The sequence below is a fragment of the Oryza glaberrima genome, chromosome 1 (genome assembly GCF_000147395.1).
Source record: "Oryza glaberrima chromosome 1, OglaRS2, whole genome shotgun sequence".
Lineage (NCBI taxonomy): Eukaryota > Viridiplantae > Streptophyta > Magnoliopsida > Poales > Poaceae > Oryza > Oryza glaberrima.
In genome coordinates this window covers 21,712,799-21,737,249 of record NC_068326.1, presented here as the reverse complement: position 1 = coordinate 21,737,249, position 24,451 = coordinate 21,712,799, and the positions used below count along the sequence as shown (strand labels likewise).

The 24,451-nt window shown below is 45.6% G+C and overlaps 5 protein-coding genes across 6 annotated transcripts; all 5 read right to left on the bottom strand.

Annotated features, from left to right (window-relative positions):
• Window positions 1-1,135: 1,135 nt before the first annotated feature.
• LOC127755836 (uncharacterized) lies at window positions 1,136-4,175 on the bottom strand. Its single transcript, XM_052281472.1, has 6 exons — window positions 4,041-4,175; window positions 3,850-3,955; window positions 3,637-3,722; window positions 3,405-3,556; window positions 2,004-2,211; window positions 1,136-1,678 (listed from the first exon to the last, which is right to left on the bottom strand). The coding sequence occupies exons 1-6, from the start codon at window positions 4,041-4,043 to the stop codon at window positions 1,511-1,513; spliced, it is 723 nt and encodes a 240-aa protein (XP_052137432.1). The 5' UTR covers window positions 4,044-4,175; the 3' UTR covers window positions 1,136-1,510.
• Window positions 4,176-4,950: 775 nt separating this feature from the next.
• Window positions 4,951-14,468, bottom strand: LOC127760428 (amino-acid permease BAT1 homolog). Of its 2 annotated transcripts, none has more exons than XM_052284683.1 (8): window positions 14,224-14,468; window positions 12,977-13,240; window positions 6,992-7,010; window positions 6,691-6,910; window positions 6,384-6,565; window positions 5,982-6,271; window positions 5,732-5,861; window positions 4,951-5,629 (listed from the first exon to the last, which is right to left on the bottom strand). In XM_052284683.1, the coding sequence occupies exons 1-8, from the start codon at window positions 14,367-14,369 to the stop codon at window positions 5,282-5,284; spliced, it is 1,599 nt and encodes a 532-aa protein (XP_052140643.1). In that variant the 5' UTR covers window positions 14,370-14,468; the 3' UTR covers window positions 4,951-5,281. The 2 variants fall into 2 exon arrangements, with proteins under 2 accessions (XP_052140643.1, XP_052140644.1); XM_052284684.1 differs by lacking the exons at window positions 12,977-13,240; window positions 14,224-14,468 and adding exons at window positions 8,051-8,311; window positions 8,430-8,940.
• A 2,396-nt stretch (window positions 14,469-16,864) lies between these two features.
• Window positions 16,865-18,827, bottom strand: LOC127759872 (non-specific lipid transfer protein GPI-anchored 25-like). The gene is made up of 3 exons (XM_052284087.1): window positions 18,377-18,827; window positions 17,656-17,721; window positions 16,865-17,201 (listed from the first exon to the last, which is right to left on the bottom strand). Exons 1-3 carry the CDS (start codon window positions 18,810-18,812, stop codon window positions 17,035-17,037), a joined length of 669 nt encoding a protein of 222 aa, XP_052140047.1. The 5' UTR covers window positions 18,813-18,827; the 3' UTR covers window positions 16,865-17,034.
• A 591-nt stretch (window positions 18,828-19,418) lies between these two features.
• LOC127760295 (protein TRACHEARY ELEMENT DIFFERENTIATION-RELATED 7A-like) lies at window positions 19,419-20,168 on the bottom strand. The gene has a single exon (XM_052284536.1). It carries the CDS (start codon window positions 20,119-20,121, stop codon window positions 19,618-19,620), a length of 504 nt encoding a protein of 167 aa, XP_052140496.1. The 5' UTR covers window positions 20,122-20,168; the 3' UTR covers window positions 19,419-19,617.
• Window positions 20,169-21,217: 1,049 nt separating this feature from the next.
• LOC127768819 (uncharacterized) lies at window positions 21,218-23,225 on the bottom strand. The gene is made up of 5 exons (XM_052294476.1): window positions 22,739-23,225; window positions 22,531-22,618; window positions 22,331-22,413; window positions 22,150-22,206; window positions 21,218-22,001 (listed from the first exon to the last, which is right to left on the bottom strand). Exons 1-5 carry the CDS (start codon window positions 22,862-22,864, stop codon window positions 21,756-21,758), a joined length of 600 nt encoding a protein of 199 aa, XP_052150436.1. The 5' UTR covers window positions 22,865-23,225; the 3' UTR covers window positions 21,218-21,755.
• Between the last annotated feature and the right edge of the window lie 1,226 nt (window positions 23,226-24,451).

Genomic DNA, 24,451 nt, shown 5'->3' with positions numbered 1-24,451 from the left:
CATCGTCTTATCTTTCTCGTACCCGTTTTCATGGTTCGAATCTAAAGGCCCAGTTCGAGGGCGTTGGGCAGCTGGTGAATGAATCTAGAAGCAGCTAGTGACTAGGGAGTATCCTGATTAGCTGATAAGAATATGAAGATCTTTTCTTTTTCTTTTGGATTAGCTACTGACTCAACTCTCATGGTCTGGAGCAAACATGCGCTCGGTTTTGGGATTTGAAGGAGCTGCTCTCATTTAATATCAGCACGCTTTTTAACTGTTGAATATTTTTTTAAAAAAAAAATCGAAGTTGTTTTAAAGAAATAAATAAATCTGTTTTCAGGTTTATTAGTTAATACTTAATTAATTTTATGCTAATTATCCACAGCGGTTTGCGTGTTGGTGAGAGCTTAGCAAAGTAGCTATAACAAACACATCCATCATGTTTGTTTTTCTCCAAAATTCCAATGTAATGGCTCATTTCATAAGATTTTTCATACGAAACTTTTGGGACCAATCCAAAATTCTTTCATATTTCCTTTGTTCTAAATGGAAGTCCTAAAATGCTCAGGGAAACAGTTATTAGTGAGCAGATATTGTCTATGTTTTAAAATGTAGATATTTCTAACACAATACCTTATTCCAAAATAAATCTAAAATAAAGTTATTTTTTCACCTATCTTCTCCCCTCAACCAATCACAACCATTTTCTTTCACCTAATTTATCTTCTCAACCAATCATATACTTCCTCCAATTATTCCAATCTACTTTCTTAATATCCGTACCAACCTAAAAATTGCACATTTTGGGACGGGAGTAGGCAACAAAAATTGAAGAGATCGATTTATGAACGTAAGATAAGTAAGAGGATGGTAGAATTCAATGCAAGTGCTACTTTTTAACACATGATTTTGCGAACACGGGAATAGAAAAAAAATAGAGATGCACAATAGAACCATGTATGATTCCAAAACATGGAGAATATTAGTAGTACCTTTCGATAGCTCCAAGGAAATAAAGGGATTATTTGAGGGAGTTTAATATTCTAAAAAACAACTAGTTGGGAAACTTAGCTTCTAGCTTGTAGCATCTCAGAATCTGAATAAAAAGTTAAACTGTTTGAAAAAAACTTCTAATTCTGAGAAAAGCTGTAGCTGTCAAAATTTCCTCAAACAGACCCAATTTTAAAGGAATTAGATAATGTAGAGGGATACTATCTTTCTTTACAGAGTACAAACAATTGGACGCACACATTCAATAAAAGCAGTCACGCTCGTGATAGATTCACAAAGCCAAGAGAAAAGAAGAGTTGGCAAAAGGAAAAACATCGATTCATAAAATTGGGGCAGGCTATCGTCTACATACATTTGACGGTATAATATCTACTATGGATATAGACACCAACGGCTCTTTAGAACAGTTGGGACTAAAAGGAGCTAAAGCGCAAGCAAAAATAATAACCATCCGAAGTTACCAACAACGTCCCAGTGAGGGCCACCCAAAACTGAGCGTGTCTTATGGTCATAATCTTCAGCGTGTCTTATGGAGCACCTCAACCATGTCCTCGTCCTCCAGGCCAAGGTCCTCTGGTGTGCTTTCTGCGTCAACTTTGTCACCATCGAATGCAAATGTCAGGTCTGCGACGCTGAGATTAACCTTCTTAGCATATGCCCTAAAAAGCTTGCCAAACTTCTCATCCTGTAATGAGAAAGCACACAAGGTTGGTTCAAATTCCCATCCAGCAAGGTAAATGGACAACTAAAATTTCGCAATCCAGCTAAGCTCCAATACACACTGAACTAATGTAGATATCATGCAATCAGGTAAAGCTTCAACAATCAAATGAAGGGAAAGTGTATTGAGCATTTATTTTGTGAAATTGAATGTATTGGTTTAAAGAAGAGCATGCCAAATTATCACAAGTTCACAACCATCTGTTAGAAAATTCGAACTGCCTAAAAATGTCTAAGAACATCATATAGGTTTGGTAATATAAGCAGTGCTACTCCATTAGAAAACCAACCTTGTATAACCGAAACTGGTGATGTCCAGCTTTGTCCTGAACTGTTACGACCACCTTTTCTCTTGCTTCGTGTCGTTCAGGTGACTTGTCTAGATCTATATGTTCAGTTGGTATTCTGGCCTCAACCTTTTGCCTAGCAGTTTGAGCCAACTTCTCCAGAAAATCATCAGCTGATTCAGCAAATTTCGCCATTGCTTGCTTCTGTAATCTGCATAATACGTAAGCAGAAATCAGATGATCATAAATTCACATCTCTAGGAATCGGTAATTAAAAAACAAAACAAACAAAGCACTGCTTCCAAATCCGTACACAACATCACTGCAAGAATCATAGTATATACAGGACTTCCATTTCAACTTCCAGATATATTTGGATGTCCAGCAGGGATTGGAATCACCTGCAGTATGAACAGCGACTGCAAGTTAACTACTGCACGCGATTACAGCCATTCATTTTGGTGATGAATGGACCAGATCATCAGCTACAGTGTCAACGCAAAATACCGAATATTTTTGCTACAGTGATCTACAGTATCCGGGTGCATGTGGACCGTTAGATTCGGATCTAACAGGTGGCGGTGGACTGCATAAGTTGCAGTCACAGTACCAACTGCACCTACCAACTGCACCTGATCCAAATCCGTCAAGCAGACTACAGCCAGAAACTTTAGGTCGCAGACTATTTTCCCTAGGGAAATTGTCAGAAACAATCGATTTCACCACTCATTGGGATAACATGCTGGCTATGTCATATGCAGTAGGGTATTCCGATTTTGGTCACTAATCTGTCAGAAAAGCAAAGGGTACTCTGGCCATATGAAACATGAGTTGTTATGACACTGAGTGCTTCGATAAACAGCAGTGCATTCGCCTTATATGCACTAAATCTGCATCATCTAAAAAAAATGTTGCACAGCTCTGTCCATGACTTGGAAAAATGATGGTGAAAACAACAGTACAGTCTACCTTCCACTCTTATTAATCTATACAAGACAAGCACTTTAGGTTCAATGATGCGAAATTTAATAAAGCAGCTTTTAAATTGGAACGTCTTGACTTCAATAATCTCGCATCAAACAACAATACCTGTTTAACAATGCTTTCCTCATCAATAGCAAAATATAATATAGTTGCTCATTCTAAAGTTGATAAAAGAAACACAGCTGTACACCTTGATACGGTATGACTTTCTTAAGCTCACGGCATCATCTAATACATACTCCCTCCGTCCCAAAATAAGCCAACCTCGTACTAGGATGTGTCACGTACTAGTACGAGGTTGGCTTATTTTGGGACGGAGGGAGTACCAAGTATGGATCCCGATATGATACTAGAAAGCAGCAATCAGCATACGGCATCACCAGGTAAACTTACAGAATGGAACCATGCACAGGTTTATACCTCAGCTCCTTCAATACGCTGCTCTGCTCTGATTCGTCCGTGACAGTGGACTTGGGCTTGGGGGGTGGCGGCGGCGGCAGCCAATCCTCCTCTCCCAAGTCGACTACCGCGGCAGCCTTCGCGGCCTTCTGCTCACCCTTATCCCCCTTCTCCTAAGGAAAAAAAACACATACCAGCGCGTCAAACATTTTTCCCCCACCGTAAAACTGGAATTGAATTCGAGCGCACTCACGTCGGCATTGGCGTCACCGTCGCCGTCGGCCACCTTGCGCCGCTTGTTGCAGTGGACGAAGATGTCGGACTTCTCAATGTCGGTATCTGCGCATCGGGGAGAAAAAAAAAACAGAGACAAATCCCTAAGCGAATCCCCTCACGCGAGAAAAACCCTAGCCCGATAGAACCGAAGCGATGCGATGGCCGCAGCCGCCGCCGCAGCGACGCGTACCGTCGAAGCTGAAGGCCATGGTGGGCTGCACGCGGGAGTAGTCGAAGAGCGGCTCCAGCTCCTCCTCATCCGCCTCCGCCTCCGCACCCGCCGCCGCCGCCGCCGCCTGCATCCACCAACCGCGAAATCCAGCCACACTTCAGCACCGCCGCGAATCGAACCGGAGGAGGAGGAGGAGAGAGCGTACGTACCATCGGAATCAGGAGGCGCAACCTGGATGAGATGGGATCTCTTCCTCCCGCTCGCTCGCCGTCGGAGATGAGATGGTTTGGGCGCGCGGGGGGGCGGGGGGAGGGAGGGGGGCTTTGGGTTTGGAGAATTGGAGGGAAGCGCCGCGCCGCGCCGCTGGATTTTGGAAGCGGATTTGAATTTGGGGGTGGGGGTGGGTTTGTATTGGAGTACTGAAGTTCTGTGGATTTCTGAATCGGAATTACTACACGTTCCCTTCCGCGGGAAGATTCAGAGGGTTTTGGCTCCGGCGGCCGCTGATCTGCTCTGTGTTTTTTTTTTCCCGTTATTTCCTAACTCACCTTTTTTTTTTCACGAACGTGCTTTTTAAACTGTTAAACTGTATTTTTTTCAAAAGCTTTTTATAAAAAAGTTAATTTTAAAAAATTATATTAATATATTTTTTTAGATTTTTTAAGCTACTATTTAACTAATCACATGTTAATGGATAATGTTGTTTTCCTTGTGGGGGAGGTGGAGTTCCCAGCGCCATCTCCTAAACTCAACCTTAGAAAGGCGATAAGGGGCCCTTGTAAGAAGGCATCTCCGGTCATTTTGTAGAAAATAACGGTAAGGTTACTTGTAAAATAGTCGATCCTTCTTAAGATAGTTGTTTAGCATATGTCAACGACCATGCGTCATAAAGATCGTCTTTTCAGAAAGCCTCAGGGGTGTACTTCCTCTGTCTAGTAAAAAACTAGTCCAAATTCATAGTACTATATTAGGTTGGTTTTTTTATGAAACTAGGATGTGTTAGATACTGGTTGGTTTTTTATAAGATGGAGGGATTAAATATGTAGTAGTAATATTTTAATATTTTTTACATCTGCGAACATTTACTTGCAACGTAATAACGCAATCACACACTCAAAATTCCACAACTGTTTCAGCTGCTTTTAGCCTTCAATTGAATCGTCAATTTCTTAGTACATATTGTCAATCTACAACCAGTGTATAAAATGTATAATCCCCTTCCACGTAATATAATTTCGCTGAACAAATCAACAACTAATCACAACACCACCACCATGACATGATATGCTCCCGTTTCCCTTCCAGATCATCTTCTTACCTGTTCTTCAGTTATACTTCTCCTCCCACCTGAAACGCCTCCGATCATCGACGACGATTCTTCCATCTCCCACGTAGTGCATTTCCATATCCACCGGCGAAAACCAAAACCAAAACCTCAATCTTGGCTTAGCTAGCCATCGAGGTTGGTGATGGGGCCTTTGAACCAGTGCCTGGCGCTGAGGAGCCAGGAGGAGAGGACGAGGAGGAAGAGGCCGCCGACGGCGACGGGGGTGTAGTTGAGGGTGTCCTTGGTGACCGGGTACGACACCGGCAGCGAGAAGAGCACGGTGATGGTGGCCACCCACAGCACCGCCGCCCAGCCGACGGCGACGCCGCACCGCCCCAGGTTGAAGGGCCCCGGCACGAAGTGCTTCCGCGCCAGCGTCACCCTGAACAGGATCGGCAGCGCGTACGCCACGTACAGCCCGATCGTCGCGATCGACACCATCGCCTGGAACGCCACCAAGCTCCCCAGCGACTGCGTCGTCAAGAATTGTCAGTCAGTGACTCCTGTTTCAGTTGCGTTCTTTTTTTTTTCTGAAACTTTCTGAGATTTGAACCAAGATTGCCAGGAACTTACAGGCAATGCCATGCAGAGGGAGATGAGGGCCGAGAGCCAGACGGCGTTGATCGGCACCTCGTGCTTGTTGACCTTGTGCCAGACGGACGACAATGGCATCGCGCCGTCTCTCGAGAATGCGTACGCCATCCTAATCAGAAGAACAATAGGATGAGTGAGTGAGTGAACTGTTGCTCTACCGACAAAAGTTAGAACACTAGGATGTCATCCATTGTGATTCAGTCATTCATTTGTTTTTTTTTTTTTTTACCTTGAGTTGCTTGTCACCGAGCTCATGCCACAGAAGTATATCGCGACGGCGATGATCCCGAGGCAGATGATCCCGCCGATGCCGCTCCCGTACCGGCTCTTGAAGGCGAGGTAGAACACCTCAGCAATGGCATACCCTCCAGCATCGTTGTCAGGGCTCAGCAGGTAAGGTATGTCCTTCACTGCAAAGGTGATGCCAAGAATGTATCCCCATCCTACTATTATCGATATCCCGATCGCGCTGATGATGCCGATGGGGCCATTCCTGTCAGCGTTCTTCGTCTCCTCAGTCTGAAAACATGAGCAAAAGAACCATAATGTCAGATTGGCCAGATACAATACATTTCTAGGCACAAACACTGTCTGTTAGCTCTTGAGCTGTTCTTTTTTTTTTTCCCCTTACCATATGCGCAGACGCGTCGTATCCTGTCAGCGTGTACTGGCTCATCAGGAGCCCCAGAACGAAGATGTAAAAGTTACTGTGAATCCCAGCGTTGTTTTCAGTGTTGAAATGGGTGAACACAAACTTGGCACTGGCCCTCTCGGTAGCAACCGTCGGCACAGCAATCATGAGGACAAAGACACCTGAATATTGCAGAAAACCACACAAATCTCCTTCAGAAATACTGGTCACTGTCTGTCTCTGTAGAACGAATCACTCGATCCTTCAATTTATGCGAATTGTCAAGTCAAAGAGAGGGAGGTGTCACCTAGCATGTTCCAGGCAGCCGCGAACTGCCCAAAGAAGGAAAGCCATGTGATGGGGAGGCTGTTGATGGCGGCGTGGCTCAGCAGGATGGCGGCGTGGAAGGCGATCACGACGTACTTGGACGCCATGTACCCTCCTCCATTGTTGCCGCCGGTGCTTAGCAGGATGATCACCTGAATCAGCTGCGCCAGTGAGAAGTCCACGCTGGTCGTCACCGCCCACTGCAAAGCAGAAGAAAGTTCAGATATTCAGATAAGAACTGAAAGTTCAGAGAAGGGATGGTTTGGTTTGGTTCGGTTTACCTGTCCGACAATGTTAAACCTGCAGGTGACAGAAACAAACAAGCAAAAAACAACAGAGGATTAGATGCTGAAAATAACTGTTTTGGAATCAAATCATACCCAATTCATTATGATGACAGGTTGAAAGGAACATAATTTATTGATGTTTCAGTGGTATCAGAATGACGACTATGTCTGCACGACCAATAAGTACCATCATCAGTACTCAAAAGAGAGTTTGTTGCTGGGAATAGAAATGGAGGACTTGTCCGAGAGGGGATATGCTGACAGTGTGACAGATTTCCAATGAATGCGAAGTAAACCCATATCCCCTCCCAGAGCTACTTAGAACTAAATGTTTAGTATTAAGAAGTTGATATGAGCACAATATATATACTCAGTTGAACTACTGCTACTGGGCTTCAATGATTAACCCTGATCAAACACTATATCGTCAGTCGTCATCAAAACCAAAATTTCTAAACTTTGCCCAATGCTCTCCCTGCACAAGGTCAAAGAATGGAACATTGACTAAAACGCATGAAACAAAAATTCCTACTTGGATTAATAGGACCACATCATTGAATACGACATCAGAACAGTGCAAAGTAGTAGTACGAATTAGCAGCACTTCTCTCTCTCTCTCTCTCTCTCTCTCTCTCTCTCTCCATCTAATTGGGCGGAACAAAAAAGATTTTGTTCAGCAGGAAAAGGAGAGAAGATTGCAGAGCTTTTGAAGATGCCGCTTTGATGTCACTCCAGAAAAGAAAACAAGGAAACGGAAGGGAACATGAGAAAGAAAAACAATCAAGCTTTTTGACAATGTTCCCATTATCCATATATATCTTGAACTCCCAACAAGAAACAGAAAAAAAAAAGAGAAAAACTGGCCTAACAATTAGTAAATCAACAAACCCCGTTCACATGCAAGTATCATGATCCTTCTCGTGCGCCCCCAATTCACATGATCCGAACCAAGGCAAGAAATCAGGCAAACGACAGTAGTAAAGTAATTAAAAAATGGGGGGTCAAAAAAAATTAACCGCTATGGATTAGTAAAAAAAAGAATGGCGGTTGTACCATCCGGTGATCCAGGAGGCGAAGGGCGCCCAACGCTTGCCGGAGAGGCGGGCGCTCCAGTAGTAGAGGCCACCGGAGGTGGGGAAGGAGGAGCAGATCTCGGCCATGGAGAGGCCGACGGTCATGGTGAAGGCGCCGGCGACGAACCAGCCGAACGTCATGGTGGCCGGCCCGCCGAAGCTGAGCCCCGTGTTGTACAGCGTCGTGATCCCCGTCAGCACCGAGATGATGGAGAAGGAGAAGGCGAAGTTGGACAGCACTCTGCACCCACACCGCCGTACGTCGCGCGCGAACCGGTTTAAAGTCAGCCAAGAAAAGGGCGAAAAGGGACGAGAGAGAGAGAGAGAGAGAGAGAGAGAGGGGCAGTGTAGCGACGTACGAGAGGTCGCGCTTGAGCTCCTGCTTGTAGCCGAGCTCCCGGAGGCGCGCGTGGCCGGTGTCGCCGCCGCCGCCGGCTTCGGCGTCCGCAGCCGGGGCCTTGTTCCAGGTCATTGCGGCGCTTCGCTCGCTCGCTTGCGCGCGCGCGGGGGAGAGGAGAAGGGCGAGGTTGGAGTTGGAGGGGAGGTCGCGGCGAGTGAGACGTGTGACCGTGTGTGGTGTGGTGGTGTGGTGTGCTGCGCGCGCGGCTACTACTTGTAGGCGAAGCGCGCCGAAGGCCGAAGCCGAGAGGCGGGCGGGGGAGAGGGGGTGCGGGGTCAAACGTACACGATCGAAAGTGCGGGGTTTGTGATGGTTTGTTTGGTTGGTTGCTTTACCTCCGGGCGCCGGGCGGACTGGCACGCGCTGACACCGAATCTGCCAGGTAAGATGGTGGGATCTGCGACAGTGTTGGGGTGAGGAATCTAGCCTTGCTCCCTCCTGCCTAAAAAAAGAGGAGACGAGACCCCATTTGCCCACGAGGGGTGGAGATCCGTTTTGCTATTTTTGATAGAGCTTTCCTGACGAGAATCCGAATCTCCCTATTATCTTCTTCTTTTGGCTGTCAGCATATGTTTTAGATATTGGATAAAAAATTGTCATATCCACTAGTAAATATACACAATCAAAAGTACACGAGTGCATACAATACTAATCTCATAACTGAGATAAATAACAAACAACGAAAAAGAAAAACTAAAATACTAAGTTTTAATCATGCTATTTTGCTATTTTGATTGAGCTTCCTGGTGAGTGCGAATCTCCCTAAACTAATATCTTCTTTTGCCTGTCAGCATGGTGCTGCTCTTTAAACTATTGATAGCCGCCACGAACAGAAATAAGTTAGAGCAAGTTTAATAGTACCGCCATCAACTGGTGATAAAAATGTACATGTCATCCGGAGATAGAAAATAAAGATGATACGTACAATAGTAGGCTGCTAATCTACCTACACACTTCTCTAGGTAGTTAACTTTTTCTATTTTTTTTTAATCTAACTTGCTACTCTCTATCCTATCCCGTGTGTTCTGCTAATGGGGCCATAGCTATGCTATTGAAGAAAAACAACCACAATATTGATTTTGCATCGGTTCCTGTAATATGCATAGTTTCTTGTGCTGTAGCTCGTCGCTTGCAGAAGCGCCCGTTGCCCTCTCCCTCTATCTTTCTCTCTCCTCCACGAATGAATTTGGATGATGTGGCACTCTTATCGCCTGCTGAGTGTGCCTTATTAAACTTGCTCTTAGTACTCCTACTATTTGGTGTTCGTGCTAGATATGTTTTTTTAAGTAGATGGCATGAACACGCGTAATCTCTTTTTTATAGTTTTGTAAAGTAAAGTGTTCCTACTAAACTAAAGTAAAGGTTTGCAACTTTGGATTCGGGCGTCTAGTGCACGGGCCACCCCAACCCCATGGGAATTCGAATCATACGACACAGACTGTAGATGTCTCAATTTTAACACGAAACCCAATCAAGGGATATAATAAGAAAAAAAAAAGAGGAAAGTACAGTATATAATACATACTAATTTTTTTCTTACAAAATGCTCTCTTCGTAGTAACTCTGACGTGGCATATTGTGAGTAAATCAAGATTATTTTAACTTCCATGAAATTAAATTAAACGGTTGAAAATTTTGTTTGCAAATGTTTTGTAAAAAAGTTTTAGTACGTGTAGAAGTCCTCAGAAAAAAAAAATAAAGTCGCGTGCATCAGAGATGGCAGGACCGCAGGATGGGATTTGGTGAAAATGTGCACGCACAGCACGCGCGCTGCGTACGCAGGTCAGGTGGCATATAAAATGCTTATAAAAATAACAGGTTCCTGTTACATGCGAGTCTGCAAACGTGATTCATCATCTGCACACCAAGTAGCAAATTATATTTGACACTTTATGGAAAGAAATGTAAAAGAACCTATTATATTCTTATCTACGACATGACTCACCAGCTAGATCTTCACCGTGTTTAGTTCTAAAATAATTCTTCAAACTTCTAACTTTTTCATCACATTAAAACTTTCGTACACACATAAACCTCCAACTTTTCCATCACATCATTCTAATTTCAACCAAACTTTTAATTTTAGTGTAAACTAAACACACCCCTTTTTTGGGTGCTGCAAAGGGTCAGGTTACGGTAAATTCAGATTATCAGAGGAGTACTAGCGTACGGGTTGGCAGGATATGGATTGTTTTTCAGTCAACCACGAGACAAAGAGCCAATTTCTTTTTTTTCTGCCATCCTACTATTGTGGATATTTTCCTCGTAAGAAGGATTTGTACAGATTCATAATATTAGGATATAACATACTCAATACTAGATTCTTTAATTTTGAAATGGATAGAGTATATATCTTGGAAATAAAATCGAAAACGATGAAACCGAAAATAAAAACAGTATCAGAAATATCATAAAAACGAAATTATATAGACATAAACATATTGATGTCGAACGGAAACATTGAAGTATAAAATAGAAATACGATAATTACCACAATATAGAAAAAAATAATTTCCGTAAGGACATGGTAAAATTCAGAAATGATCGATACGCGGCAAAGCAAATCGTTTTCGTTTCCATTTCTATGTTTCTTTTTTTATTTTATTTTTTTGTCTGTAACCATTTTAACATAGCTCGGTCAGTAACAACCGGAAATTAGTGTGGTTGGGAGTAGTATCTGACAAGAAAATGTTGTTTGAATTTAACCATTCCTTGAAATTAATGATTTCAGACTCAGATGCAGAGCCTAATTATGCACCTAGGAAACAGACTTTGAAGATGATTGAGAGAATGAAAGGTTGCAATAGACAGACATGTATACATCTTAAATTGTCAACGGTTCCCCCCTTATAGCAAAGTTTAATAGTATAGCCAACTATTATCTATAGACATTCTAATAGCTCATTTATACAATAGCTACATACTACACTATTAATACATGGTTCCACCTGTCATACACATACTGCGTCTTGGAGTCCGTGCTACAGCTGGCTATAAATCTGTAGTCCGCTGCTCTTCTCTCTCCTTATTTATCTTCTTAAAATATGTTTGCAGCTGAATTATAGCATGTTATTGTACCTGCTCTTATATCGCCGGATCGTGTCTACGGGATGTCGGGATTCGAAGTCGGCACACAACACGAAATTAACGACCGAGCATATATATAGCCTGGCACGCCATTTCCTCCCTTTGCTTTGTCCTGATTGCAACCTGTCTCGTGTTTATTAAACGAGCCGTAGAGACGTGTGGATTCGCTAGCCGGGCGTACGTGCAAATTAACGTACGTACTAGACTTGGATTATTAGAGCACCCGCAATAGTTATTTATAAACTATCTACAAAATATTTATATCAGCATATTTTTCTGTTTGGAAGAGATTAAATGAAGAGAGAGAGTAAAGCTATCTAACCTAGATATAGTCTATAGAGAAAAACGAGGCAATGGGTTAGAGAGCTATAGATACCCATATAGACATACCATTAAAGTGGTTTACTATTAATCTAGTCTATTGCTAAGATATACATGTTTTATAGATATTACCTTAATTTAACATTGCGGGTGCTCTTATGGGCCTAGCCGTGAAGTGCTAGAGATGCCAAAAGAATATTTTTTCTTTCTTTTCTTTTTTGCACTTTGCACTTTAAGCAATCAAAAGATTCGGGATTGACTTTTCGCCCATATCCTCCTGTTTATCGGACGTCGATGGCTCTGTCTGTGCGCTTGACCAGTTGATCGCGATCGCATGACGCACGTGCCGCCGCTCGCAAAAACCTCGCCTCACCCCTACGCCGGTGGACGAGAGGCCGCACGCGCGGCCACCGACACGTACCAAGCAGGCGAGCGCGAGGCCGACATCTTTTTACGTGCGTGCGCCACCAAGACGGAGGAAAAAAAAAAAAAAAGGAGAAGTGCAGCTCTTCCTTCCGCGGCCGACTGATTCGTACAGAACGTGTTCATGGCTCGGTTGCCTTTTGCTCCCACACTCGCAATTTTAACTACTCCGACTCCGTACTCTGTAATCCACGGACAGCAAGGACTCACGTACTCACGTTGACCAACCTATGGCACGTACGCAGGCGTTGCATCTGAGATTTTTTTTGGCTTTTGGCTGTAGATCTGTTTATGGGTATAGGCAGGAGGTATAATCCATTTTCACTATCTTAAAAGAAAGTATTTGTATATAAAGCTTTTATATACGTGTTAGTGATTCAAAAGCAAATGGTATAAAATAAACTGCGATGAAAAAACCACAAAATCAACCTTAAAATCAAGTTTTAAAATTTAAAATTTAAATTTGGATTTATAAGAATAAGCATAAGCGTAATAATAAAACTTGTGTTAATCAACTAAAGCAGCATGATTAGATTAATTTTGTTGACATTTATTCACAGGAATATGTGATCAACCTACGAAGTACTACTACATTATCAGTAGTACATTGATAATAAATTACTATGGAGTGCTTAGTAAACAAACACACAGAAAGGGAGGTACTCTGATACTTACCAGCCGGTGAGCCATGAAGCGAAGGGGCCCCAGCGGCGGTGGCTGCAGAGCCTGGCGCTCCAGAAGTAGAGGCCACCGGAGGTCGGGTAGGCGGAGCAGATCTCGGCCATGGCGAGGCCGACGACGAGCGTCATGGCGCCGGCGATGGGCCAGCCGTACACCATCGTCGCCGGCCCGCCGAACTGCAGCCCCGTCCCGAACAGCGTCGTGATCCCCGTCAGCACCGACACGATCGAGAACGACACCGCGAAGTTGGACAGCAGCCTGCACGCCAAAAATTGTCAGTAGTGACCCCTTTCGCTGATTCCCTGTTTCCTTTGTTCATTTCTTTTCCTCCCTCTTTTTTTTTAAAAAAAATGAAATGCAAAAAAAGCATATAAAAAGATCTGTGAAAGAACATGTAGTCTAGTGGTTATATGAATTAATATCACAATTTAAAAAGGCTGTATATAGTATATATAAAAAGTGCCCTTCTTAAAAAAACTGAAAAAAAGGGGTCTGTTTTCTGATGGGCCGAAGGGGATGGGCCAGAAGGCCTGGTTTTAGATAGGCCCTGTTGGACGAGTTTGAAATCTAGGCCTCAACTACTTTGGGCTCACTAAAGATCAACAACTCTATGTGTACTATACTACTGTGATCTCTAAGAAAATATATAGGCAGTGTTTGGTTAATGGGATAGAAAATATATAATTTATAAAACTCCAATAGATTGGGGACAGTGTGATCCTGTTTAGGTGAAGGACAGTCTGCAACTCTGCATCCTAGTGACAGCCAAAAAAAAGTGGATATTCTTAAGTATCCTTTCTTTTTTTTTTCTTAAGTCTCCTTACGAATTGAGGATGTTTAGAGAAACTTTACAGAAACTGAACTGATTCCTACGAAAATACAATGAAATTCGTATGTTTTAAAGAAGCCCTTAGTAGTTTCACAATTTGAACTTAAATTCCTCCATTTGCCAGCATTAGAAAGTGTGCGTGTCTTCATAATTGGGGAATAGGGAGCGAAGCGCACAAAGCCCGCAAGCAAGTACTACTAGCTACCCATCGCGCGTCAACACGAAACCACAATTAATAAACACGTAAGCAACGACATAAAACACGACCAAATCCAATCATCTCAGCGCCTCGATCAACCGCAAGTTCAGAAGGATGATCCGGCCACGAGAATCGAAACGGATCGACGACCGCGCGGATCGCAGCGAGCGCGAACGAGATGAGTATGGCGGTTGATGAGGAGGGGGTACGTACGAGAGGTTGCGCTTGAGCTGCGGCTCGTAGCCGAGCAGCCTCAGCTTCCGCTCGTCGTAGTCGCCGCCGCCGCCGCCGCTCGCCGTAGCCACCTCCTCATCGCCGGCGAGCCGGCTGTAGCCGCCGCGCTGCCCTTCCTCCGCCATGTCGGTCTCCGATCCCTCCTAATCCTCTCCTGCCTACTGATCGCTACCACCAACTATTTGGGGGGGGATTTCGACTCCGACGCCATATGCCATGGCAGCGACAAAGCTTTTTAAGGAGGAGGACGGGGTGGTGGGGCCCACAGCCCGGCCCCACCACATGGGATTCCCGATTCCCCTCTTCCTGGAGGATGTGAGTGGGCTCCACCCGCGAGATGTGAATCTCTGCGACCGCATCGGTTCGCATCGCACCTAACGATCTCCGGTCGGAAACAGTGGTGCGGCCGGATTCGCTGTCGCGTGTCATCACTCATCAGCGCGTCATGTGCGCGGGATTTGCAGCCGCGCGCTACACGCTTTTGCTATTTTATATGCTCATTTTCCCCTCTGTAAATAGTACTGCACGTGAGATCGAATTTGTTGGGGCATAAACAAATTTTCTTTTGTAAAAAAAAAATGACACACCACTGTTGCACCAATGAAGCTCATATTAAAGTACTTCATCCATTTCATATTATAGTCGTTTTGATTTTTTTCTATTCAAACTTCTTTAAATTTGGTTTATAAAAAAAATCTAGCTACATCTACGAGATTAAATTAGTTTAGTTACATGTAACATTTAATATATTTTCATAATATGTTAGTTTTCGGTGGAAGATGTTACTATATTTTTCTATAAACTTAATTAAACTTAAAAAGTTTTAAAAAAAGAATGTTAAAGCAATTTGTAATATAAAACAAAGGGAGTATTCTTTTTGTTCCCAAAATTCCTCCTGTCATCATGTAAAACACTTTGCAAGAACAGCTCCCAAGGTTCGCATCGTGCGGTTATAGTCTTGTAGTTGTAGATTGAAGCTGCTTGAGCTGACGAACGATATCGATGCATCGCAGTATCGCGCGGTAGGCGGTAGCGCATCATCCATTGTTTTTTGAGATCAGTGAGCTAAGCTGAGGCTCGCCCTGTACGTGCAGCCTTCCTCGCCCGGAGCGGCGACCTCCTGGTCACCGACGAGCTCCGCCGGAGCAGCAGCGCCTCCGCCACGCACAGGTTCAGCACCACCCCTCTCCCGTCGACCCGGCCGCCGTACTGCCTCGACGCGGCACGCCGAAGCCTCGCCGTCGGCGCCGCCGCCGCCGACGACGACGACGCGTCGTCGTCCGAGCTCGCGGGTTCCTCCAGCATCATCCGCCGCCGTCGTCGCACGGAGCTGAGGTACTCCCCCACGACGCGACCCAGCAGCTGCAGCGGCGACGGCGACGACGACGACGACGGCCACCACCACCGCGCGTCCGCACGTAGCTGGGCGAACCTCCACCACGCCACCGCCGCCGCCGGCCGCCTGCCCAGCCTGATCCCTCCGCCGACCGCCGCCGCCGCCGCAGGCCGCCGCCTCGGTGTCGCCGGCGCCGGCGCCAGCCGCCGGTAGCTCCTCGTCCACCGGTGAGCCCAGCATGACCGGACGCTCCGGCACACCTTGGCACCAATCGATCCTTCCATGCGTGCGTATTGCACTTTCGTCACTACCTGCTTGCTAGAATTAATTAACGCTAAATATGTTTGCACAATTTCGCCTCCTATGATCCACAGTGGATGTTGCAGTTTGCAAATCTGTAATTCTGAGAATTCTTGGGTATATGTAATGCAGAGGTTTGAACAATCTGTGGCTTTACATGAGAGTGAGACTAGAATCGAATGGAATTCAGCTAGAATTTAAGCAAGCGAGGGTGTGTCTGTTCTTGCCTTCTTGGTCAAGTTGTGCAAGCTGCTGGGCTTGACTAGACTGGGTTGCCTCTGCAGAAGGTAACCCTGATGCCTACTTCCAGTTGACTTGTGGCGATGAAGGTAGTAGCAGTTAGCACATAGGCTGGCCATTTTGGAACGTAAATGGGGAAGCAGCTACGTTGATTTTGTTGCACCAGCCATTCGCTAATCGTTCAACTTAAGGCTTTGTTTAGAAAATATTGGATGGACTGTTTTTTTGTAGATTATCTACTTTTTAATAGGGATAAATTAAATGTTGTGATAAATAAATTTAACAAACTATTTAAGACAAGTGGTCTAAGCAAATACTAGAATATTTTTCTTGACAGGATGTATTTTTTTAAAAAAAATAGAATAAATAATCCTAAAGGAATTAAGCTGGATATGTGAATCAGGTGCGAGGAGCCGAACCAAACGGCCCAGCTGGCCAGGTTGTAGAAGAAGACGTCAGGCATGGCCAACATTTTGACAAGGTGAGCCAAACGGGTTTTGTTTAACTGTTTGACTTGTGCGCGACTGGACTCTATATTACTACATCGATTGAGTGCGGATGCTGCATGACCGTGTGACTGCAGAAATGTTCTTCTTTGGCTTCCAGTGACATGAAGACTATGGGAGAATATAAACCATATTCTATTCGTACCCTATGAATGTTGTCAATGGTGCATGACATAGCCAGAAGCAGCACACTTGTACTGACATACCATGGATCGGACTATCGGAGCACACCAAAAGAGAAAACATCACCATTCCGGACAAAATTTCTCAGAGATCATCCTCCCCTGCATCTGTACAACACACGGCACCACCTGATTTGAGTCCAAAGCCGACCGACAGAGGAAAGACGCAACAGGCATAAGTTCGTCAGGAGCGTGAGTACTGGGCATGGGCAATGACATATCAGAACTACAGCTGGATCAAATCTGCCGCTGCTGCTGCTGTTAGGGCTAACAACACCACAAGGAAATTCCGGCTGGGAGTTGAGGTCTCCGATCCAGACCGGTCCTGTGGCGGCACAGGCACGGGCGTCGAACGCTCCTCCGTCGTCGGGGGCATTGATCCTGGGACGGCAGCTGCACAGGCATTCACAACAGATTAGCGAGTCCACATAGGCGTTGCCGTGACTGTGATTAAACGATGAAATAGACGATATGATCATGGTCATACAGGAGCTAAAAAGTACTGTTACAACTGAAAGATGAGAAGATTATACATATAGTATAGCATCAGCAGGACACTCCATGCTGGAAATGGTAGTAACAGTTACAAGTCTTACAACTCAACAGAAGAGATGCTGCAAGTAACAGTATACCATGATCGCACAATTACGTATGTGATTCTTTTCGTGGTATTACTAAGTTCAAATTTCTACTATCATAGTTTTATAGCTGCACATAACACAAAATTGAGACAAAACAACATGTGAGCAGAGGCGAAGTACAGGATGATACGGATGAGGATTATCTCACGAATGGAGTCAGTGGCCAAAAGGTCACAGGATCAGTGAACAAGCTGAATAACGTTTACCTGGAGAAATTGTTGGCGTGGGAGGTGGGTCAGGTAGGAAACGCATCTCTGGCAGTGACTTGAGGTCTGCTTTAGAGGGGTGAAACAAACAAAGATGATAAAGAATCAAGAACTCATGATGTCAATTAACAAATCAAGTTCAGTGAATAGTTTTAAGAACTCTCTAAGAGAAAAGCAATGACGTATTATCTGAGAATGAAATATTGTAAAGCTCAAGAAATTTGGTGAAATTGATGCCAAACAAGGCTTTCAATGTGTGTCATGCATTGCAATTTGCAAATTTCCTTGATGACCGTAGTATCAATTTGTCCTACATTTGTATCTCTGCAACTTTTTAGTAGTTTGGATAAAACGAGAATTTATGAAGTAAGGTTGACGTTTATGGATAGACACAAAAATAGGCAAACACTGTTTTCCAATTCAATAGTTTCACACAGTAATACAATTCCCAGTAACTACTAACCAAACTAAATTTTATCTGTTCACAAATAAATTTCATTTCATTTCTCGAATAAATTTATCTGGTTCAATCTATTTGCTCTCAGTAGTATCTAGAGCTTGCGGCTCGCCAACTATTTGCATCTATCACCAACCGTCGTGAATGCACATACTAGTTCAGTAGTTCTCCAACATGATCGGTGATCACGAACACAAGAATACGCAAAACCGATGGAAGCAAGGACATGTAAAAGGAGGAAGAAGGGGGGCACACGGTAATGACCTCGGCACGTGTCGGCGAAGAGCGTGGCGGCCTCGACGGCGGCGGCCGCGGAGGCGTTGGCGTTGGCGGCGGCGCAGGTGGGAAGGAGCGCGCCGAGCCTCGCGGTGTTGACGGGGAAGCCAAGGAGGAGCGGGTCGCGGAGCAGGTGGCAGAAGCACCCCTCCCCGCCGCCGCCGCTGGGGGAGACGCCGAGGAGGAAGGCCGCGCAGCAGGCCTCCGTGGGCGCGGGCGCGGGCCGCGCGGGCGGCGCCACCACCGCGACGTGCGCCAGGCACGGCGCCACCGACACGATGGCCGCCGCGCACGGCGTCTCCGGCGGCACCTCCGAGAACGCCCCGGCCGCCGACGCCGACGCCGAAGCCGGAGCCGGTGCCGCCGCCGCGGCCACGACGGCGGCGACGGCGACGGCGATGAGGTGGAGCGCGGTGGGGCCCATGTGCTCTCGCCGCGGTGCGCGCTCTCTGCCTCTGTAGGTGGGCCCCGTGTGTCTGTGGGGACGGAGGGGTTTTGGAGGAGGAGCCGGTGGCCTCGAGATGTGGGAGGCGGCTATTCGTACACGAGAAATTTGGACGGTCAGGATCATATCCGTTGCTAGCTGTCATGATGTCATTTACCCGTGCCCGTGCGAGTGAGTGTGTGACAGTGTCGATGCACCTGTTTCTCGAGTGTTCGACCAAATTTATTCATCACGGTGTTTCGTTTGCGCTGGCATTCCTGTGAAAAATTCATGAACTCTATACCTTTCTTCAAATCAGAATTGAGTTTTATCACATTTCAAATCGGAATTAAAAGGCATGCTAACTTCATTGCTAAAATATACCTCCCAATTTTTCGTAACGCCAAATTTTAGCATTAACGATAAGGTTTGGCCATGTTTGGTTTGATGTTTTTCAAAATTTCGGTAAAAGTTTTGAGAGTAGAAGAAGGTTATGAAATTATCAAATTTTGGTGAAGTTGTACTGTAATGATATGTTTAGTTTGTAATCTTATCAAGTTTTGGGGATTGTTAAAATTTTTGAAAAGTTGAAAATGCCTTATAAGGTAAACAAGCCTTAAATTTTCTCACGTATAATGGAACTTGAAACGTGTTGACGCGATACAGTTGTAATCTTATTTACATGCCAAATCAGTAAACGTGACAGCCGCAACATATGCTGCGGTCGCAAAGTCGCAGGCCGCGAAACTTCGGCGCGGTCGGCCCGGCCGTACTAAACGAAAACACACGAGACACGATCACGCGACTACACGAGCAGTGGCATTAGGCCGGACACGAGCAAGACGGAGACGACGACCAAGCGCGACGAGAGCCCGCCGTGGCCGGGACGCCGACGGTGAGCGGCGGCGGACCGGATGTACCCCCTGACCTGCGGGTACATCTCCGCCGGCGTCGACGGCGGCCAGTACGCCGCCCCGGCCTGCCCCTGCGACGGGTACGGGTACGGGTACTGCCCGTACGGCTGCGCCGGCGGCGGGAGGGAGTACGCGGGCGTCGTCGGCGGAGGGTAGTGGTGGTACACCGGCGTCGGCTCCGGCTCCGGCTCCTCCGGCGGCGGCGGGTGGTGGCGCGACGGCGGGAGCGGGTGCGGGTCCACGTCGCAGACGCACATGAGGCACTTGCACTTGCTGCCCCCTATCACTCGGCCCAGCGACGGTGTCGCGAGAACGGCGGCGAGGATTGCCACCTGCAGCAGCAGCAGTCGCAGCATTTGGCTTGGATTCCTCATGTTTTTTTTTTCTTTTTGCATATGATTAGTGGTAGGATTAAGATTTAACTGTGATTCAGGAATGCATTGGACATGAATGTGATATATATATATATGAACTGGGACTGGGTTAGATGTGCTGGTGTACGTGACGTGTATTCTTTTCCTTTTCTTATTCTGTTTCTGGTAGGAGCGTGGAACTACCGCTAATATCTCGGGGGGTTTAAGACTTTAAGTGCTCTGGTTACGGGAGAGCATGCACCGAACAGGATTGATTAGTGGTTCTTTTTCTCTTTTTGGTGCTGAAGTATAATATATTCGGTTCTAGATGTAACTTCAAGCTTCATTCTATTGTCATTCAATTCCGTGCACCTTGGCCACAGGTGAACAAGTCCAAAACAACTAGTGCCAGTCGGGGAAGTGTATTTGTGGGACGTCTTCCTGTTTCTGCATATCACCGAACAACTAATATTAAAATAGTATATGATTTCAGATAAATACTCCCTCAATTTCTTAATTTCAGGTTACAAGACATTTTGACTTTGGTCAAAATCAAATTGCTTTAAATTTGACCAAATTTATAGAAAAATAATTATATTTTTAACTCAACACAAATTTATTATAAAAATATATTCAATTATTGATTTAATAAAACTAATTTGGTATTATAAATACTACTATATTTGTACATAAACTTAGTCAAATTTAAAATAGTTTAACTTTGGCTAAAATTAACATATCACCGAACAACTAATATTAAAATAGTATATGATTTCAGATAAATACTCCCTCAATTTCTCAATTTCAGGTTACAAGACATTTTGACTTTGGTCAAAATCAAACTACTTTAAATTTGACCAAATTTATAGAAAAATAATTATATTTTCAACTCAATACAAATTTATTATGAAAATATATTCAATTATTGATTTAATGAAACTAATTTGGTATTATAAATACTACTATATTTGTACATAAACTTAGCCAAATTTAAAATAGTTTAACTTTGGCTAAAATTAAAACGTCTTGTAACCTGAAACGAATCAAGTTCAATTACTAAGTAGAAAAAAATAACATTTTTGTTTGTTTAAATTCAATTCAAAATTACATGTCTCTGGAGATATATATCAGTATTGATCAATCTCTGTATTTTTTTTTTTAAAAAAACTTCATTTCTCTGTACTAGTCTTCTACGGTGTATTCCTGTAGAGGAAGATAAGGTGCACGTTTTTTTTTTTTAAAAAAGCGAAACACGAGTGCAGTTTCACACCAAAGGGATCATCCCATCATCCTAACAGAACGGAACAACGACGATCATCATCATCATTGTCACTAGTTCATTACTACTACTTCAGATTGTTTATCATGAAACTGTACAAAGGCAAACAGTCCCGTGATATCACATTGTCACGGTACACTCGGAACAGTATAGACAGTTCTCGCTGCAGAGCCCATCCCATCGAAACAAGACAAGAAAATAAACAGAAATACTTTGTTCCAGTGCCCTGCCTCGCCACCTTTCTGCATGCACCTTCATGAGATCACGACGCTGACGCGCCTCATCGGCAGCAGGGGGCGGCGCCGCACCGCCGCCGACTACTCACTCTCACTCGATGTCGACGAGGCTAGCTAATCTATGCAGGTGATGATGTTGCGGCCGCTGGCAAAAATTGATCTCAGTAGCTGGAGAAGGCCATCCGGCTGAGGCAGGCAGAGTTCCCGACCACCTGGGGATGCGCGTGCGCGCGCGCGGAGGCGGAGCCGACCCCGCGCTGCTGCTGCGCGGCGCCGGTGTTGGCGAACGGCGAGGAGGGCGCGCCGGCGAAGAAGCCGCCGCTGGGCGAAGGCAATTCGGACGAGGCGAAATCCTGCATCATCCCGTCCAGCATGGAGCGGAGCTCGTCCAGGCTGTACACGGGCTCCTGCACGAAGTGGATTAACACAGGTTTTAGACGCATCGGAAATTTTTGTAATTTGAATTTTTCTCTTTTCGCTGCATTTGGGTCTAGAGTATAGCTGATTTGTGATCGAATCGCTCGTCGGCTTAAATCGGTCATCAAATTTAATTACCTCTCTTCCTACCGTGGCCATGAGGGACACCATCTCCTGGAGGAAATCGTGGAAGCCCTGGTGGTGTCGCAAGGTAAGCAAATCAGCAAGTTAGATCACAAAAACCATCGCAATATCAAAAAAAAAACAAGAAGAAAGAAGCAAAGCACGCATGAGAAAAGTTTGATGCTTAGTGGATTACCTCGACGTCCTCCTCCTGGTCGTCGTCGAGCGGGTCGTACATGCCTGCGTCGTAGAGCGCCCTCCTCTTCTCGTCAGACAACACTGCATTCGCACGCGACAGACCAAAAAAAAATTCGTATTCAGAAATTCGTCCGAAGAAGATGATGCAGATTGCAGAGGACACGCACGAGAAACAGAGGATTTGTGCTTATTGATTACCTTGGTACGCCTCGTGCACCTGCTGGAACCTGCTCTTGGCTTCCTCCGGATCCACGCGGCCGCTGGTGATCTTGTCCGGGTGCCACTTCTGCACGCACCAAATCCCAAATCACGTCAGCGCCATATATGCTCAGATGCTCTGCTTCCAACTCCGGCGAAACCAAACCACAGGAAAACCAGACCGGGTGTGTTGCAGAATCGCACTCACCATGGCGAGGCGGTGGTACGCGGCGCGTATCTCGGCGGCGGACGCGCCGGGGTGAACGCCGAGCACGGCGTAGTACGACGATCCCTGCATCATCCTCCTCCTCCCCCTCCCCCTCCCCTGCTGCATCCGCCCGATCGACCGATCGATCGCGATATCCTACTCCGACGCAGCAGCAGCAGCACACACTATCCCTCTCTAGTCTCTACCTCCCGCTCGATCGATCGCGATGAATCTATCTATCTTGGGTGGCGCGGGGGCTAGAACAACATTGGGGGTGAAGTGAAAGAACGATGGCGCGGCTGGGGAATGTACGGGCGACGTCGAGGAGAGGCCTCGCGAAACGCGGAGGGTGGCGCGTGCATATATATGGGCGCGGACGCCGGAAAATATCTTTGATCGTGTCAACCAAAAGAAGAGAAGAGGATAGCCGAAGCGTTGCGAAGCCAAGCTGGAAGGCGGGAAGAGTTGCGCGACGCGACGCGGCGCGCGGGAAATATCTGGCGTCGGGAACGTTCGCGAGCGTCCGATGCATCGTCGGGTGGGATAAAAGCGGAGGCAAAGGGGGAGAGATATTTTTGTGCGGCCCGGGTTCTGTGGCTCTCGCGCCGTGGGCCGGTGGGCGCGCGGGGCCACCGTGCCGGCCTCTGCCGTCTGCACTCTGCACCCCCGTGAGATTCTCGATCCTGTGGGCGCGGCGCCCCGCGTGGCGTCGGGTCGGATACTCGCACTGACTAAGAATAAGGCGCCGTTTCAAGTTTTGACGTGCCATCAATACATTCATTCGAGATAGTTTAATAACAAAATAAATTGATTTCGCTGGTAAACTGAGAGATAAATTTATTAAGCCTAATTATTTTATCATTAGCCAATGTTTACTGTAGCACCACATTATCAAATCATGGTGAAATTAGACTTAAAAGATTCGTCTCATAATTTACACACAATCTGTGTAATTAGTATTTTTTATCTATATTTAATCTTCCATATATGTGTCTAAACATTCGATGTGACATGGTAAAAAGTTTTTTCGTGGGAACTAAACAGGGCCTAACGGATCAGAAAGAAATAGCGAGACAATTTCCATTGAAGTATGGTAAAAGAAATTTATAAAAAAAAAGTTTTGTAGAGGTTTCATGGGTCTCCTACGATCCTCATGCTAGTAGTAGACGCTCGAGCCCCGCCGCTACCACACTGGATTCATCCCTGCAAAACCATAAATTAATAAAAAAACCATGCTCATACATACAGTATGTAGCCGTTTACAACCGATAATAAATGATAAATTTAGTCGTACGTGAGTTGGAGAATCAGATCGTATGCGTAACCATTTTTATAGGGAATTTGGCATGTGCTGTTTGACAAAGGTGGCGATGGCGAATTTTCATCTTTGTTGGATGGACAAAAAAGAAAAGGGCGGGAGCACGTGTCAGTTACGACTGTTTTCAACGGAGCAGTGGAGCGGCCATTGGACGAACACGAGAGCATTGTGCCTTTCTCTGATGTTCTCCGAGATGGCGAGATGCGATGGAGACGCGGCGACCGACGGGCGAAATCAACGTGTACAGAGATCTTTTCTTGGAATCATCTGGTTTCTTCTTCCTCCAGCAAACTAAGCTAGTACGTGCCTCCGAGTATGTGGGAGCATGTAGATACGAGTATAATGTAAGTTCGCGTGGGCGCGTGGCGTGGCTGGGTCAAGCTGCTTCCCCACGA